Source organism: Siniperca chuatsi, linkage group LG14 (genome assembly GCF_020085105.1).
Source record: "Siniperca chuatsi isolate FFG_IHB_CAS linkage group LG14, ASM2008510v1, whole genome shotgun sequence".
NCBI classification, from domain to species: domain Eukaryota; kingdom Metazoa; phylum Chordata; class Actinopteri; order Centrarchiformes; family Sinipercidae; genus Siniperca; species Siniperca chuatsi.
The window spans coordinates 16,568,121-16,581,151 of NC_058055.1; the positions used below are offsets into that span (position 1 = coordinate 16,568,121).

A 13,031-nucleotide genomic window follows, 5' to 3' on the forward strand; every position below is an offset into this window, starting at 1 on the left:
TGTCTTGACTGTTAATATTGTGGGTGTCAAGCCAATGAAAGAGAGAGCATACACTTGTTCACATGATGATGCTTTATTTTCAGAATACAAACAGTTGCAATGAGCGGGAAACACATTACTCTGCTAGGACGTTCTGTCTCTCTCCTACATTTTCAGTTTATTACATTCACCTGTAATAACCACTATAGAGACTGACCCTGATCGTATCCTGTTGGCAGCCTCTTATCTCAAAGTTATCCTTCAACCAACTTTTTCATCTGTACTCACTTTACACAATAATAGTAACACCTTCCTGCTACTAATTTGTGCGCTTTACCTTCCTCAATGCAAAGGATGTTTTTCAGTGTCACCTGCATTTTGCGTACATGTCCACCTAATTACTTGAGTGGATCTGTTAAAGGAATAGTTTGCCATTTTGGGAAATACGTTTGCTTTCTTGCCGAGAGTTAGATGAGAAGATTGATACCACTCCGATGTCTGTCCGTTCAGTGTGAAGCTGGCGCTAGGAGATGGCTAGCTTAGCTTAGCATACTATACTGGAAAAACGAGAACACAGATAGGCTGGCACTGTCTGAAGGTAAAAGAAACTATCATCTCTAATGCTCACGAATTAATAAATTGTATCTTCTTTGTTTAATCCATGCAAAAACCAAAGTGTAAAATGTCAAGTTTTGGTTTTACGGGGGGCTATGTGGCTTGGGCACTCCAGGAAGTCACTGCACCCGGTCAAGAAATAATCCGGTACATAACATTTTCACACTTCTGTTTTTGTACAGATTAAACAAACAAGAACAAGATATAAACTGTTAATTTGTGAGTAGGTAGGCATTCTTCGTTTGTTTTTTTTTTAGCTTAGGAAAGAGCTAGGCTAGCCATTTCCCCTTGTTTCCAATCTTTATGCTAAGCTAAGCTATAGCCAGAAGCTGCTGGCTGTGGTTTCACATTTACCGTACAATTTTAGGAGTGGTATCGATCTTCTCTCAGCAAAAAAAAATGAATAAGTATATTTCCCAAATTCCTATTCCTTTAATAACTTCCGCCTTCCTTCATCTAAGGAGCGTATTTGCAATTTAAGATTAAAATGTTCCCTTGACGATATACAGATAAAGTATGCCACTTTGACGTTTACAAATTACAAGATAAATATAAAGTCAATGCTTCTTCATGGTAAAAACAATGTGACAGAAACACTGATAAAAAAATTAAATATGCAACAAAAAACAAAGATTTAAGGTCCAACAAAAGGACCACTGTAATAAGTTAAATTAACTGATACAATTAATTCAATTTCAGCTCATTTACACATTGTCTGGAAACACAACATCACTCAGAATAATCACATTATTTTTGAATAATCACTCAAACACATAGTGCACTGCATCTTTAAATTATTTGTGAGTGATAAATAGATGACATCACATTCAGGGAAATGTGTACAAGGAAATGGCCTCAGTCTTTTCTAATGGTCACTGGAATGACACGAGGAAGTACTGAACACTAACAGGAGAGTCTGTCTAATAATAAAGCTAATAGTCTGATAGTGCTCAAGTTGAGCTCAGTTTTGGTTGTAAATCCAGTCCTGGTTTTACAACCAACAGGTTTGTTTATAATTAAAACATTGATTCAGATGTGGTAGTGCACCACTGCTGAGTGAAACTGGGTCTAAATGGTATTTTATTTTGGATCAGTTTCATCTTTAAACTTTTATTTTCTTTCCCAAATTCACTGTAACCAACCTTTCATTTACTCCCCTTCTTTCTATAATAATAATCAAAGCTTCTGCTACAGCTCTTGAAATTCAAAGTGGCTTTCTCTTCGTTCCTTTAAAGGCCCTGTAAACCTTTTTTCTCAATCAGCTTCTTACTACTGATGGGATCCTACATGAACACACACATTTTCTTCCAAAGTTTAAACAGTTTATCTCACTCGAGAGATGTCAGTGCTCTTCTCGTTGGTTTGAAGTGGGCGGGACTCGGTAAGAAAAAGGTGATGTCACGTACTTCCATGTACCAATCAGGATTGAGCGACATTTGAATGAGAATCTGATGACAGTTGGTGGGTCGTTCCTGTCACTCTCAATTAAATCTGATCAAACTACCACCACACAGTCCTGATGAAGCAGATTAGCTTAGTTTTTGACTGTTAAACTCTTAATAAATAATACAAAAATAATTTTTTGTTTTTTTACTTTGATTGTTGCTTATTTAGTCATGAATATATATTATAGAGAAATACGGATAATTTGAAGACGAGCTTTCGGGGGCTTTAAAATCCAATTCCCTTTCTCCATCTCCATCCTCCCTTACTCAAGGTTGGGTATGTGTAGTGTTGGCCCACTGAGGGAAGGTGCCCATGTCAAACATGGCGTATCCCCAGGTGTTGATGCCTATATTAATGGTCAAAATCCCAATGAGGTTCAGCATGAAGCCAGCTTTCACCTGGAGGAACAGATATCAGTATCCATAAGGAGTTAAGTTAAAAAACCAGGGTATTTGCAGGTCATGAAAGGTCTTAAAAAGCAGTGAATTAAGTTATACACCTATAAACTTAAAGTGCAATTGTTGCGACAGTGGACTGTGTGCAGGAGGCTGTTCAATTCTTTTTTGTAGAGTTTCAGTCAGCACCATCGGACCTGTAGACCTTAGCTTTCACAACTACATCTCATAATGGGCAAGAGTCAATTTTAGCAAAAAACTTAAATGAACCTAAATTAATTAATAATTTGCAATTGGTTAATCCATCCATCCATCCATTTTCTGATGCTTATCTGGGTCTAGGTCGCGTTAATTAAATTAATTATATCATTAGAAATGTGATCCATGGATGGTGGGTAAATCCTATTCCTGCTTTGAGCACATATGTGATTAATCATGTGATCACTTTAGAGTGACTCTTACATTTTGCTGTAAGTAGGAGTAACTTGCTTGATAAATATGTCTTATTGCTCACACTTTTTTACTTCTAAGTAAGCTCTTTAGATATAAATACGGGCCCAGGAGTTCAAGAACACAGTGGCAACCACCATAACCCAATACTAAAGCCAATAAGAAAGGGCCTTAAAATGCAGCTGCTTTAGTGACTGCTGGCTCCAAATAACTCTGGTGTGTTGAAGGTTATGTGTTAAAAAGCTTCTCTCAAGAAACACAAAATCAGTGAAGAAGTTTGGGTCTCAATAGCTCATATCACTTCCACTGATGTGTGTCTTGTGGCTATTTTGGTAATTATTTTAGAGGACACTAACGCTTAAAGAGGGGCACTTTTGAGGGGGTGTGTTTGTTTGATTGATAGATGTCTGCCTGTCACACTCATACTTGCTTTCTGGCTCATTCCACCACAGCCCACCATCTCATTACCCCAAAACGTTAGACTCAAAACATCTCTTAAAAAAACCTAGAAGTCTAGTCATCTGTCCTGCATCTATATTTTTCTACAGTCTGTGTAAAGGACACTCTCCCTCCTATCTCAACAAAGACACATCTTCTTTTAAACTAGATCCAAGAATCATGGGAACAACCATATTTCATCTCTAAACCTTGCTCACATTATATTTGTAACATAGATTGCGTATTACGGACTGCATATGTGTGTGATTCTCACCATGTCCATGACTTTGAGGTTTCCAAACGAGAAGGCGATGGCGTTGGGTGGTGTCGCCACAGGCAGCATGAAGGCAAGAGAGGCAGCGATGGTGCAGGGCAGCATCACATACAGCGGGTGTATCTTAATAGCTGTGGCCTAAGAAACACACCAACACAGCACAGTTAAATACATGGAGCCGCTGTGTGTTAATGCCGGTGTGTGTGTGCATGTGGACATCTGAGTTCTGTTTACCATTGAGCCCAGTATGGGCAGGAACAGGGTGGTAGTGGCTGTGTTACTGGAGCACTCAGTGAATGTCGCCACCAGCAGGCAGAGCAGCAACGAGATGGCAAAGGGGGGAATTTTCTCCAGAGGTACCAAGCTCTCTCCTAACCACTTGGACAGACCTGACTCCTGTAAACAAATATTTCAAGCAGAAATGTTGATCTTTTTGAGAAAGTCTTACTATTGTTATTTGCCATGATAGCTGTGTCGCTCTAGGGATGGCAATGTCTGTCGGTCGCTCCACCAATTTGATCCAGACTGAAATATTTCAATAACTATTGGATGGATTGCCATAAAATTTGGTACATACATTCATGTTCACTAGAGGATTCATTCTGCTGACCTTGATGATCCCATGACTCCTCATCTAGTGCCACCAGTGGATCACTTATCCACTGAAAAATCTCAACATCTCAACATCTACTTAATGGATTACTACTTAATGCACAAAATTTGGTACAGACATTCACTTTGGAGATCACCTAACTTTTCCTCTCAGACATTTTCCTCTTCCTCATGAGGTTCACATTTGTGGCTTTAAGTGAAATGTCTCAACAACTATTTGATGGATTGCCATTTAATTTAAATTGTGTTTGTGTTTAGTTCTAATTAGCAAATGTTAGCATGCTAACTTGCTAAACTGAGATAGTGAACATGGTAAACATTATACTGCTTTAAGCATTATGATGTTAGCATTGTCATTGTGCGCATGTTAGCATGGTGATGTTAGCATTTAGCTCAAAGCACAGCTGTGTCTAAATAGGCTACAGCCTCACAGAGCTGCTAGCATGACTGCAGACTCTTGTTTCTCCTTCATTGAGATGGCAGAAAAACTGTGAGGGAACCAGGAAAAAGTTTGTTTTAGTGGGACTCACTCTCCACATTATTATTAATTTGGTAACATCTTTGATGCTACATAATTAATTCTATGAAGTTTCTGTACTGCATATCCCAGAAATCACTTATTAATAAAGCAGTGTGGGTGGTACTGTGAAATTTTATTTTATATTTTCTGTTGATTAAGTTTTTTGGTGGGCTTTTAACTACTATAGTTCCTTTCCTTTTAAACTACCTAGTATAAAAGTGACGCTCCAGTTTTCTGACCAACAGTCAAATACCCAAACTTACAGTGATATGAAACACATTATAACACAATAAATCCTTTCAGCACAATATAAAGGAGAACACAGTGTTCATGGCTGTTTACCTCACTGCCGGCAGCCAGAGCGAAGCCTCCTCCCAACAGCAGGATTATGTTCCAGGGCATTCGCTCGTGGACAACCTGCCAGTTCAGCAGAGTGGGAAGAGCCTTCACCATCTTACCTGTGAGACCCAGATGAAGTGTGAAAATGAAACAGTAATTAGTTTGAAAGAGCAGTGTCATATCCGCTGGGTAATCATCACCCAATGCTCCACTGGGCTGAAATTTAGGTCACACGAACGTCATTAAAGGCATTGTATTATCAGGGATTTTTTTCTCCTAAAATGTGATTAGTGGGGTTAAAATCAACATTTCACCTGCGTCATTGTAACCGTAGCCTCCACACTTGGGCAGCTGGGAGGGAATGACGAAGAAGAGCATCGACATTAAGATAGCAACAGTTCCATCTGACACAAACCTGAGGGACACAAGATAACATTGTTCAACATATTGTTGTTTATTTAATGTTGCTGCTCTGTTTCCCAGTTTTGTCACAGTGCAAACATGTAGAAACTATTCATTGATGTAAAACTGCTAAATCATTTGTGTTGAAGAGATCAAATGATTTAACTGGAGGACCAGGATTTCTGCACAAGGAAAAAGAGAGAGAAGAATAAAATGGAGAGATCCAAGGGGAAAAAGTAAAAGGAAAGGAAGGATGCTGGGTCAATAAAACATCAGACTTTAACACAGGAGATCGCTGTTCCTTTCCCATTTCCTACTGACAATCAATGATGGTTTCTTTTAACCATGATCGCAGTTCTTCCCGAACCATAACGAAGAAGTAATTTTTACCCAAACCACAATGTTTCCCAAACCTTAACAAAGTACAAATTAAAACCCAAACCATGATCATTCTCTAAATCCAACCAAGTCAACAATGGAGGTCAATGGCACAAAGTAATAAGTTATATCAGGCTTTGGCTACACAGACAATACTTGTTAGTAGAATCAGTTCATTGTTGGTTTTTGGTCTATTTGTTGACAATAAGGAAAACATAGAACATGACCGCACTTCTCCTTTAAATTTATGGCAAAAAAAAAGTCAGGAAAGTGAAAGACTCACGCTCCGTCCTTATTGAAGAGCACTGTTGCCCAGCCGTCTATGAAGCCCGGCTCCCTGGTGAACCACAGGATCACGAGCAGGACGAAGATGGTGAGCACCGCCACCTCAGCAAACTTCATGGGACCCAGCTTATTGTACTCCTGCTTCATCACCGCATACGCCTCCTTATCTCTGTCGGATTTCACGCCGCAGCCAAATGACTGCTTCAGGCTGAGGAGAAAATGCAAAGTGCAAAGATGCTGCAGATTCGTCAACCAATCAAGGATATGTTTGAAGATTTTCTAAGTGTGGACTAAGTTCAATGAACTGCAACTTTAAGGTAGAGAGAACCATGGATTTTCAGCATTTTTTCACGGTGGTGTCATTATATGGAATACCAAGTTTGGACAGAGTTTCTCTATTGAAAATTGTTAGTTCATTACTAAAACAATGGCTTTCTTCACTGTTTCCTCAAATACTAAAAAGAAAAACTGAGCCGTGTAATAAAAAGTCTTGAAAAGGTTTACTCCCTTAGGATAAAAGCTGTTTTCAAAACGAATGGTGTGTGCCTCGATGCTGCAAGATCGCTTACCTGATAGCAGTAGTAAAAATAAATGGTAGCCTGGATTTGCTCCTGATAATGGCTTGTGCTCTTTTACTGCACTTTGTACCATACATCTCATCCAGCTTTTCCTAACTTTAACTGTCAGCACAATGGTAACAAAATGGTGCAAAATTAGTAAAGCTGGTATACTTATACTTAGCATATAATGAATCCCATCACAGATTACTGGCTGCCTGTGTAACTGTAATTAGTTACATAATAGACCTTTATCATTGCAGATATTTGACTTGTCATCGTAAGAAACACACAGGTGTTATTAATAACATTAAAAATGTCTCCCTTCTATTCAAGTCATGCACTACAGACACCTGACAAGTAAACTTACTGGACTGCACAATTACACTTTACATACACCAGTATGATTTTGTCTTTAATTTATCTATTTTTTTATCTATTGTTACTATTTTTATGATTGCTTTGTTTTTACTAACAACTGGCACTTTGGAGAACAGCATTTTGGGTTTTTTTATGTGTGCAAATACATGAAGGAATGACAATAAAGGAATCTTGAGCTGTGACAGGGGAGAAAACGAGACACAGGTGAAACTAATCAGGGCAGGGCAAACAATCAAAACTGACGGGAAAAGCAAACAAAGACAGGAAGTAAAAATACACAAGACACATGAGGCAGAACACTTTCAAGATAAAACAGGAAATAACAAAACTAACCCCAAAACCACAACAAAATTTCTTATAAATCATATTTGCATGGCTAAACACCACATGGTGTAAGTGAGACTTTTTTTTTGTTGGCTAAATGAACATTTAAACATGATGATAAGTATGCTGAAAAACATCCATGTCTTCATTGCTCACGTCTGTGGCTGACTGTACTAGGCTGAAGTTGCCTTACTTGAATCCCAGGAATATAAACTGAAGCCAGAGCCAGGTCAACACCAGCATGAGCACCATGTTGGGAAAAGCAAAGCCGAACCAGCTGGCAAAGTTGATCACATCACCATTGTCAGGGAAGAGCCTTCACAAAAGATAAGATGGAGAGGTGAGAGGAGGAAAGGGGGTACAAACACAATCAGCTGTTACTTATCTGGAATAATATTCTCCTGTGTTTATTAAAGCCTTACTCGTCGATTTGACCCTTAAGGATGAGGTTAGTAGTCGTGCCAGTGAGCGTGGCCGTGCCCCCGATGCTGGCAGAGTAACACACACTCAGACTCATCCCTTTGGTCAAGAGCTCGTACTTCGCCTCCATTGCTTTTCTCCTGGACTCCTGCGGTGACTCTGGATTCCACTCATGTTCATCTGGAGCCCAAGACATTCAGTAAGTTAAAGTTATTTGACAGGTTACTGTCTAGAAAACCATAATCTCATCTATCTAACAGACATTTTTACTTACACACTCTGTCCTCCAGCTGAGACTTGGTGTCTGGCTGTTTCTCGCCTTTCATTTCCTCTTTAGTTTGTTTCATCTCGAGCTCAAATGCATGGTTGTCCTCGGCTGCAGCCTGGAAATCTCGTGCGTCCGCCTGGGCCTCTGTGTCTTTCAGCTGCTGCAGCACAGCCTGGGCGATGGGCAGCATCATGGCTGTGGAGGCCGTGTTGCTGATCCACATGGACAGGAAGGCCGACACCATCATGAAGCCCATCATTAACCTGTGTGAGAGGGTAGTGAAAGGAATGAATATGAGGGTAGTAATCATGAGAACAGTGGTAGTGTTGATCAGATCTTAATCAAAAGTGTACCGTAGTACTTTAGAATTATTTTTCAACATTTTTTGGAATTCATTTTGTTGTGCTCCTTCACAACATCATCCATTTTTTCAACAACAAAAAATAAAGCAAAATTATTACATCGCAATAAAATGGTACTGCAAAAACATTTAATTTTGTCATTCAGTCCTAAAATAGTATTGTATCTATTTTCTGTCGTATTTCAATATAGGCTACTGAAACTCTTTTCTCTTAAGGTCCCAAAACAAGGGAAACTGAACTTGATGAATAATTGAATAACCCAAATTCACCCAGTTTTCCTTTTCCTTTTATTTATTTTTTATTTTTGGAATTTGAGTCTTGAAGGCCCAATTACAGTGGCCCTGAAAGCTCAACACACTGCAACTTAAGAAAAAATAGACAAAAAAAACAAGCAAATGAAAAAAACACACGTGCAGCATTTAGAAAAAACACTGTAAACACAACCAAACACAGAAATGCTACAAGTCAAACACAAAAAAAGTTGCAAAATAGCAGTTTCCATGGGACACTAAAAGTGATGAACACACATTTGTTTCCATGGTTTTTGGCTCATGAAGATGCTAAAGTCGACAATCCGTCAGTGGTGTTGAAAAATTAACTAATGATGTTAGTTTTTTCTAGTCTTGATTGTGTGATTAAGAAATTACTGCAGATATTTTCTGTTAACGTGTTAGCCTTTTGCAGATTACTGGCCAACCAATTCAAATAATAATAGATAATGTCTGAATCATGCAATCAGAACGTTAAACCTAAAAAACACAGATGGTGACAACTTGCAGCATTTCTGTATCTGGTTGTGTTTTCTGTTTTTGCAGCGTGTTTTCTAAATGCTGCCTGTGTTGTCAAATTGATGAAGGTGTTTTCTTCATTTGCTTGTGTTTTGTCTATTTGCATGTGTTTCAGTGCATTGAGCTCACGGGGCCACCGTACCATATATAAGATGTGTTGTGGAGGAATCACTCCAAAGTGGCTAACAGTGTAAATTCATCATCCTGAGACACAAAGCCAGTTTTATATCATGAGAAGTGCTGAATGGAGGATTTGTGTAATCAATTGAGCATTTTTTGACATGTATTGTCACTGTAAATAAATTATCTGAAAACGTGAACAAGTCAAGACTGTAAAGATCTTTGTAGGCACTGTTGAGCCTGTAGTCAGAGCTTTCTTTTTGCTGTCTGCTGTAGTGTACAAAGGTGAGTTGTATCACAAGGCTTTCTTACAGGGATGGACGAACGCCAACCAGCAGCAAAACTCGGAGAGCGATGCGCTTATGAAGGTTCCAGTGCTCCACTGCGATGGCCACCAACAGGCCACCAATGAACAGCATGTTAGAGTCTTTCAGATACTCAATACTGACCTGAAACAGATCACACACTAACTTCAAACATGTGCAAAACAAACTCAGCAAGTTATAACCTGTGAACCCGCTGTCCCATACAGAGGTAATGTATCATCCAATTTGTTTTATAAGCAATAAAAGTGAAACACTGTGAGCAGCAGATTTGTTCTTGTGTAAAGGTACTATACATCCTAAAAAGAACTGACTGAAAGGTAAAATCAGTATCAATCATTTCAGTATGCAGTGTTTCAAGACAAAGCAAATTTCTTGTTCTATTGTACTCTATTTGGCCCTGTTCTCCTGGTGTCCTTTAGCTGTTTTCTAGCTGTTCCGGATCTCTGACCTTCTGGTCTTGAGGACCAAGCAAAGACAAATATGAGGTCATAGTGAGGCAAATTGCTTTGAAATCTCGAAGATGTTCTTCCACACATCAGTGCAGCTTAATCTGTTAATGAATTGATCCAAGGAGGGGGGAAAAACTCAGATTACACAGCAAGTCCAGCTGCTTTTGATTTAAATTGGTCCCATTTTTTCTCTAAACTCTTCTGATCACTTGTTCACATACATAGTGGTGTCTCATTATAAAACTATAAAGCTACATGTACTGTCTAGCCTCTCACTTTCCCTCCAAATGCAGATGTTACACGTATCGATAACAGGTACAGGTACATGCTGGCACATAATGAAGCACCAAAGTGTAAATAAGGACTGTACCGCTCCAGCCTTCATGATGCCCATCATAGGGAAGAGGACGACTGGCAGTAGGGCAGTCACAGCCAGAGGCATACACTCTGTACACCAGTACAGAGCCATGAGGATGATAGCATAAGCACATCTTGCTTGCTGTAAACACAAACACACACACAAGTGTTCAGGCTAAATTCTCTAAATGAGAAGTGACAAACATTTTACATCTGAAATATGTTTAGATGTGCAAAGACACTTAGATAGATAATGATGTTTGTCCCAGACAAAGACACACAGAAGCAAAGACAGACAAACACTGGCAGTAAAGTACATAAAGTATTCATCTTTCATGTCCTTTGCCTTATCTCAAGTCTCTCTTTTAAAGGCAATAAGACTTTACACATGCAGATAGCAATAACCCTTGATCATAAAACAGTTTGTGATAACTCTTTATGGGTACTCAGTAAAATACATTTTTTGATTGTTTAAACACCCCAACACGAAGTTTTCCACTGCATTTTGAGTGAGAGTGTATGCTTTTGCACTTTTGCAAAGCAACAGTATCATTTATGTGCATTTTTGCTCTTACTATCATTTATAACTATAACATACTATTAGTCTGTACATTTTAACATCAAATGCATCATATTTTCATTGAATAGGTATTTTGAGCTTTAGGTGCTGGTAGGTGGATTTTATACCTTAAGACAGAGCCAGGCTAGCTGTTCCCCCCTGTTTCCAGTCTTTATGCTAAGCTAAGCTAACTGCTGCTGGCTGTGACTTCATATTTAATGGACAGACATGAGAGTGGAGAACATAGATACTTCTCATTTAACTCTCAGCAAGAAAGCAAATAATTTTCCAAAATGTCGAACTATTCCTTTAATGATTATTATTATCTTTATTCATTTATTATCAGTCCACCAAACTAGGTGCATACATATGTTATAGCATCTTTTCATAGTTTAAACTGTCCTGCAGTGAAAAATGCCCAGATGTAAATTCATCACTGGTCAACGCGGAAATAACTTGGCACCCACTTGGCCGAAGGAACCATTTGAAATCTAGGAGGCAGCCATCTTTATGTGTCTTCATTGGCACTGTAAGTCTCTGTGTTGAAGCACAAGGATTCTAATGAGGTTTAAGATCAACTTTATATTGTACAACATGACCTTACCTTTATCTCTCATCCATCATAAAGTAACAGAGCTTTTTCAAATACAGTAAGTCCAAAAATGAAGATGAGAAAATCAATATGCCGATGAATGAAGGAGTCCAGCTGTAGCATTTAAACACATAATAGGTAACCTGCGTCACAGGCTTTATAAGGTGACTGTGTTTCTAGTGATCATGTTAGGAATTTGGCCTTGGAGACATATTTTATCTTTCTTTTGGATTAAGTGGTTTACATTGGAGACCTGATGAGTGATTAGTGCAGCGGACATTCAATGGCCACACACAAGCTACAGAATAAATACTTTTATGTAATGTTAGGTAACATTAGGTTCTTAAATACTGTAGATGTATGTTCTCAATATTTACTATGTAAGTTTGAAGGTTTATGTTGTCCTTTACAGGCTGAGAAACTTGTGAAAATCAAACTTTGCTTGATTTTTGCCAGTTGAGCCACTGACACATGCACAGTAATGTTTATTGACATTTTAGCGACAGATTACTAGTTGCGACTATAAAACCACCTGACATTGTCAAAGGTTAGATCATTTATTTATTTGTACCACTATGCAATAACTGTTTGGAAGGCAAGTTGGCAGATTAGTTGAACAGGTTGTACTCAAAGGATATCAAATCCTCAGGACAAATATTTGATGTGCATGTGAAACCACATGAACAAACAAGCATAATAAAAGAGTGCAGTTGTTTCTCAGTTAAAAATTTACCCTTCATGCACACACACACACACACACACTCACCAATGTAGGGATGATGAGTGGCAGAGGAAGGAGTACAATTGGCGTGACGATAATGATGATGTAGTTTCTGTGGTACCACAGCCACTTCAACCAACTGCCCATGACTTTCCTGACAAACCTGAAAGGTGAAAAACTACCAGAAGTCTCCCAGGTAACTCAGAACAAACAGCTGATCAAGACAAACTCCAACTGGTCCAAATGAAGAAAAGAAAGAAGGGCAGACAGGTAAAAATTAAGCTACACACCAAGGTCAGGTGAGCTAATGGTAAAGCACAAGTGAAGCAGAGAAAGCAGAGATGTGCTCCACATGGAACCGCTGAAGCAATGAGACTAATATGTAATCTACGCTTTCTATATCTTGTGGCATATCAAACATTAACTAAACACCAAAGAGATCACAATCCTTGATAGAGAGGCTGATGAAGCTATTGGGAAAGAGGGGAAGGTAACAGTAAAAGAGAGAGAGGTGAAGGGACTGACAGATGAGGAGAAAGCCAAACAATAGACAGGTTTATAAGGGAGTGCAGCTGTGTCAGGTTTAACCAAAGGTCAGGGGCTACTTTCTAGAACAAATGCTACTTTACTGTGTTATCTGAGTAAAGATACAGATACAGAGCATTTTAACTCTG

General features: G+C 38.8%; 1 protein-coding gene across 1 annotated transcript; it reads right to left on the minus strand.

The window, feature by feature from the left end:
• Positions 1 to 51: 51 nt before the first annotated feature.
• On the minus strand, positions 52 to 12,804 carry slc13a2 (solute carrier family 13 member 2). Its single transcript, XM_044223200.1, has 12 exons — positions 12,403 to 12,804; positions 10,499 to 10,627; positions 9,666 to 9,802; positions 8,090 to 8,346; positions 7,818 to 7,995; positions 7,589 to 7,711; positions 6,132 to 6,341; positions 5,383 to 5,483; positions 5,072 to 5,187; positions 3,832 to 3,993; positions 3,598 to 3,735; positions 52 to 2,438 (listed from the first exon to the last, which is right to left on the minus strand). The coding sequence occupies exons 1-12, from the start codon at positions 12,502 to 12,504 to the stop codon at positions 2,307 to 2,309; spliced, it is 1,785 nt and encodes a 594-aa protein (XP_044079135.1). The 5' UTR covers positions 12,505 to 12,804; the 3' UTR covers positions 52 to 2,306.
• Between the last annotated feature and the right edge of the window lie 227 nt (positions 12,805 to 13,031).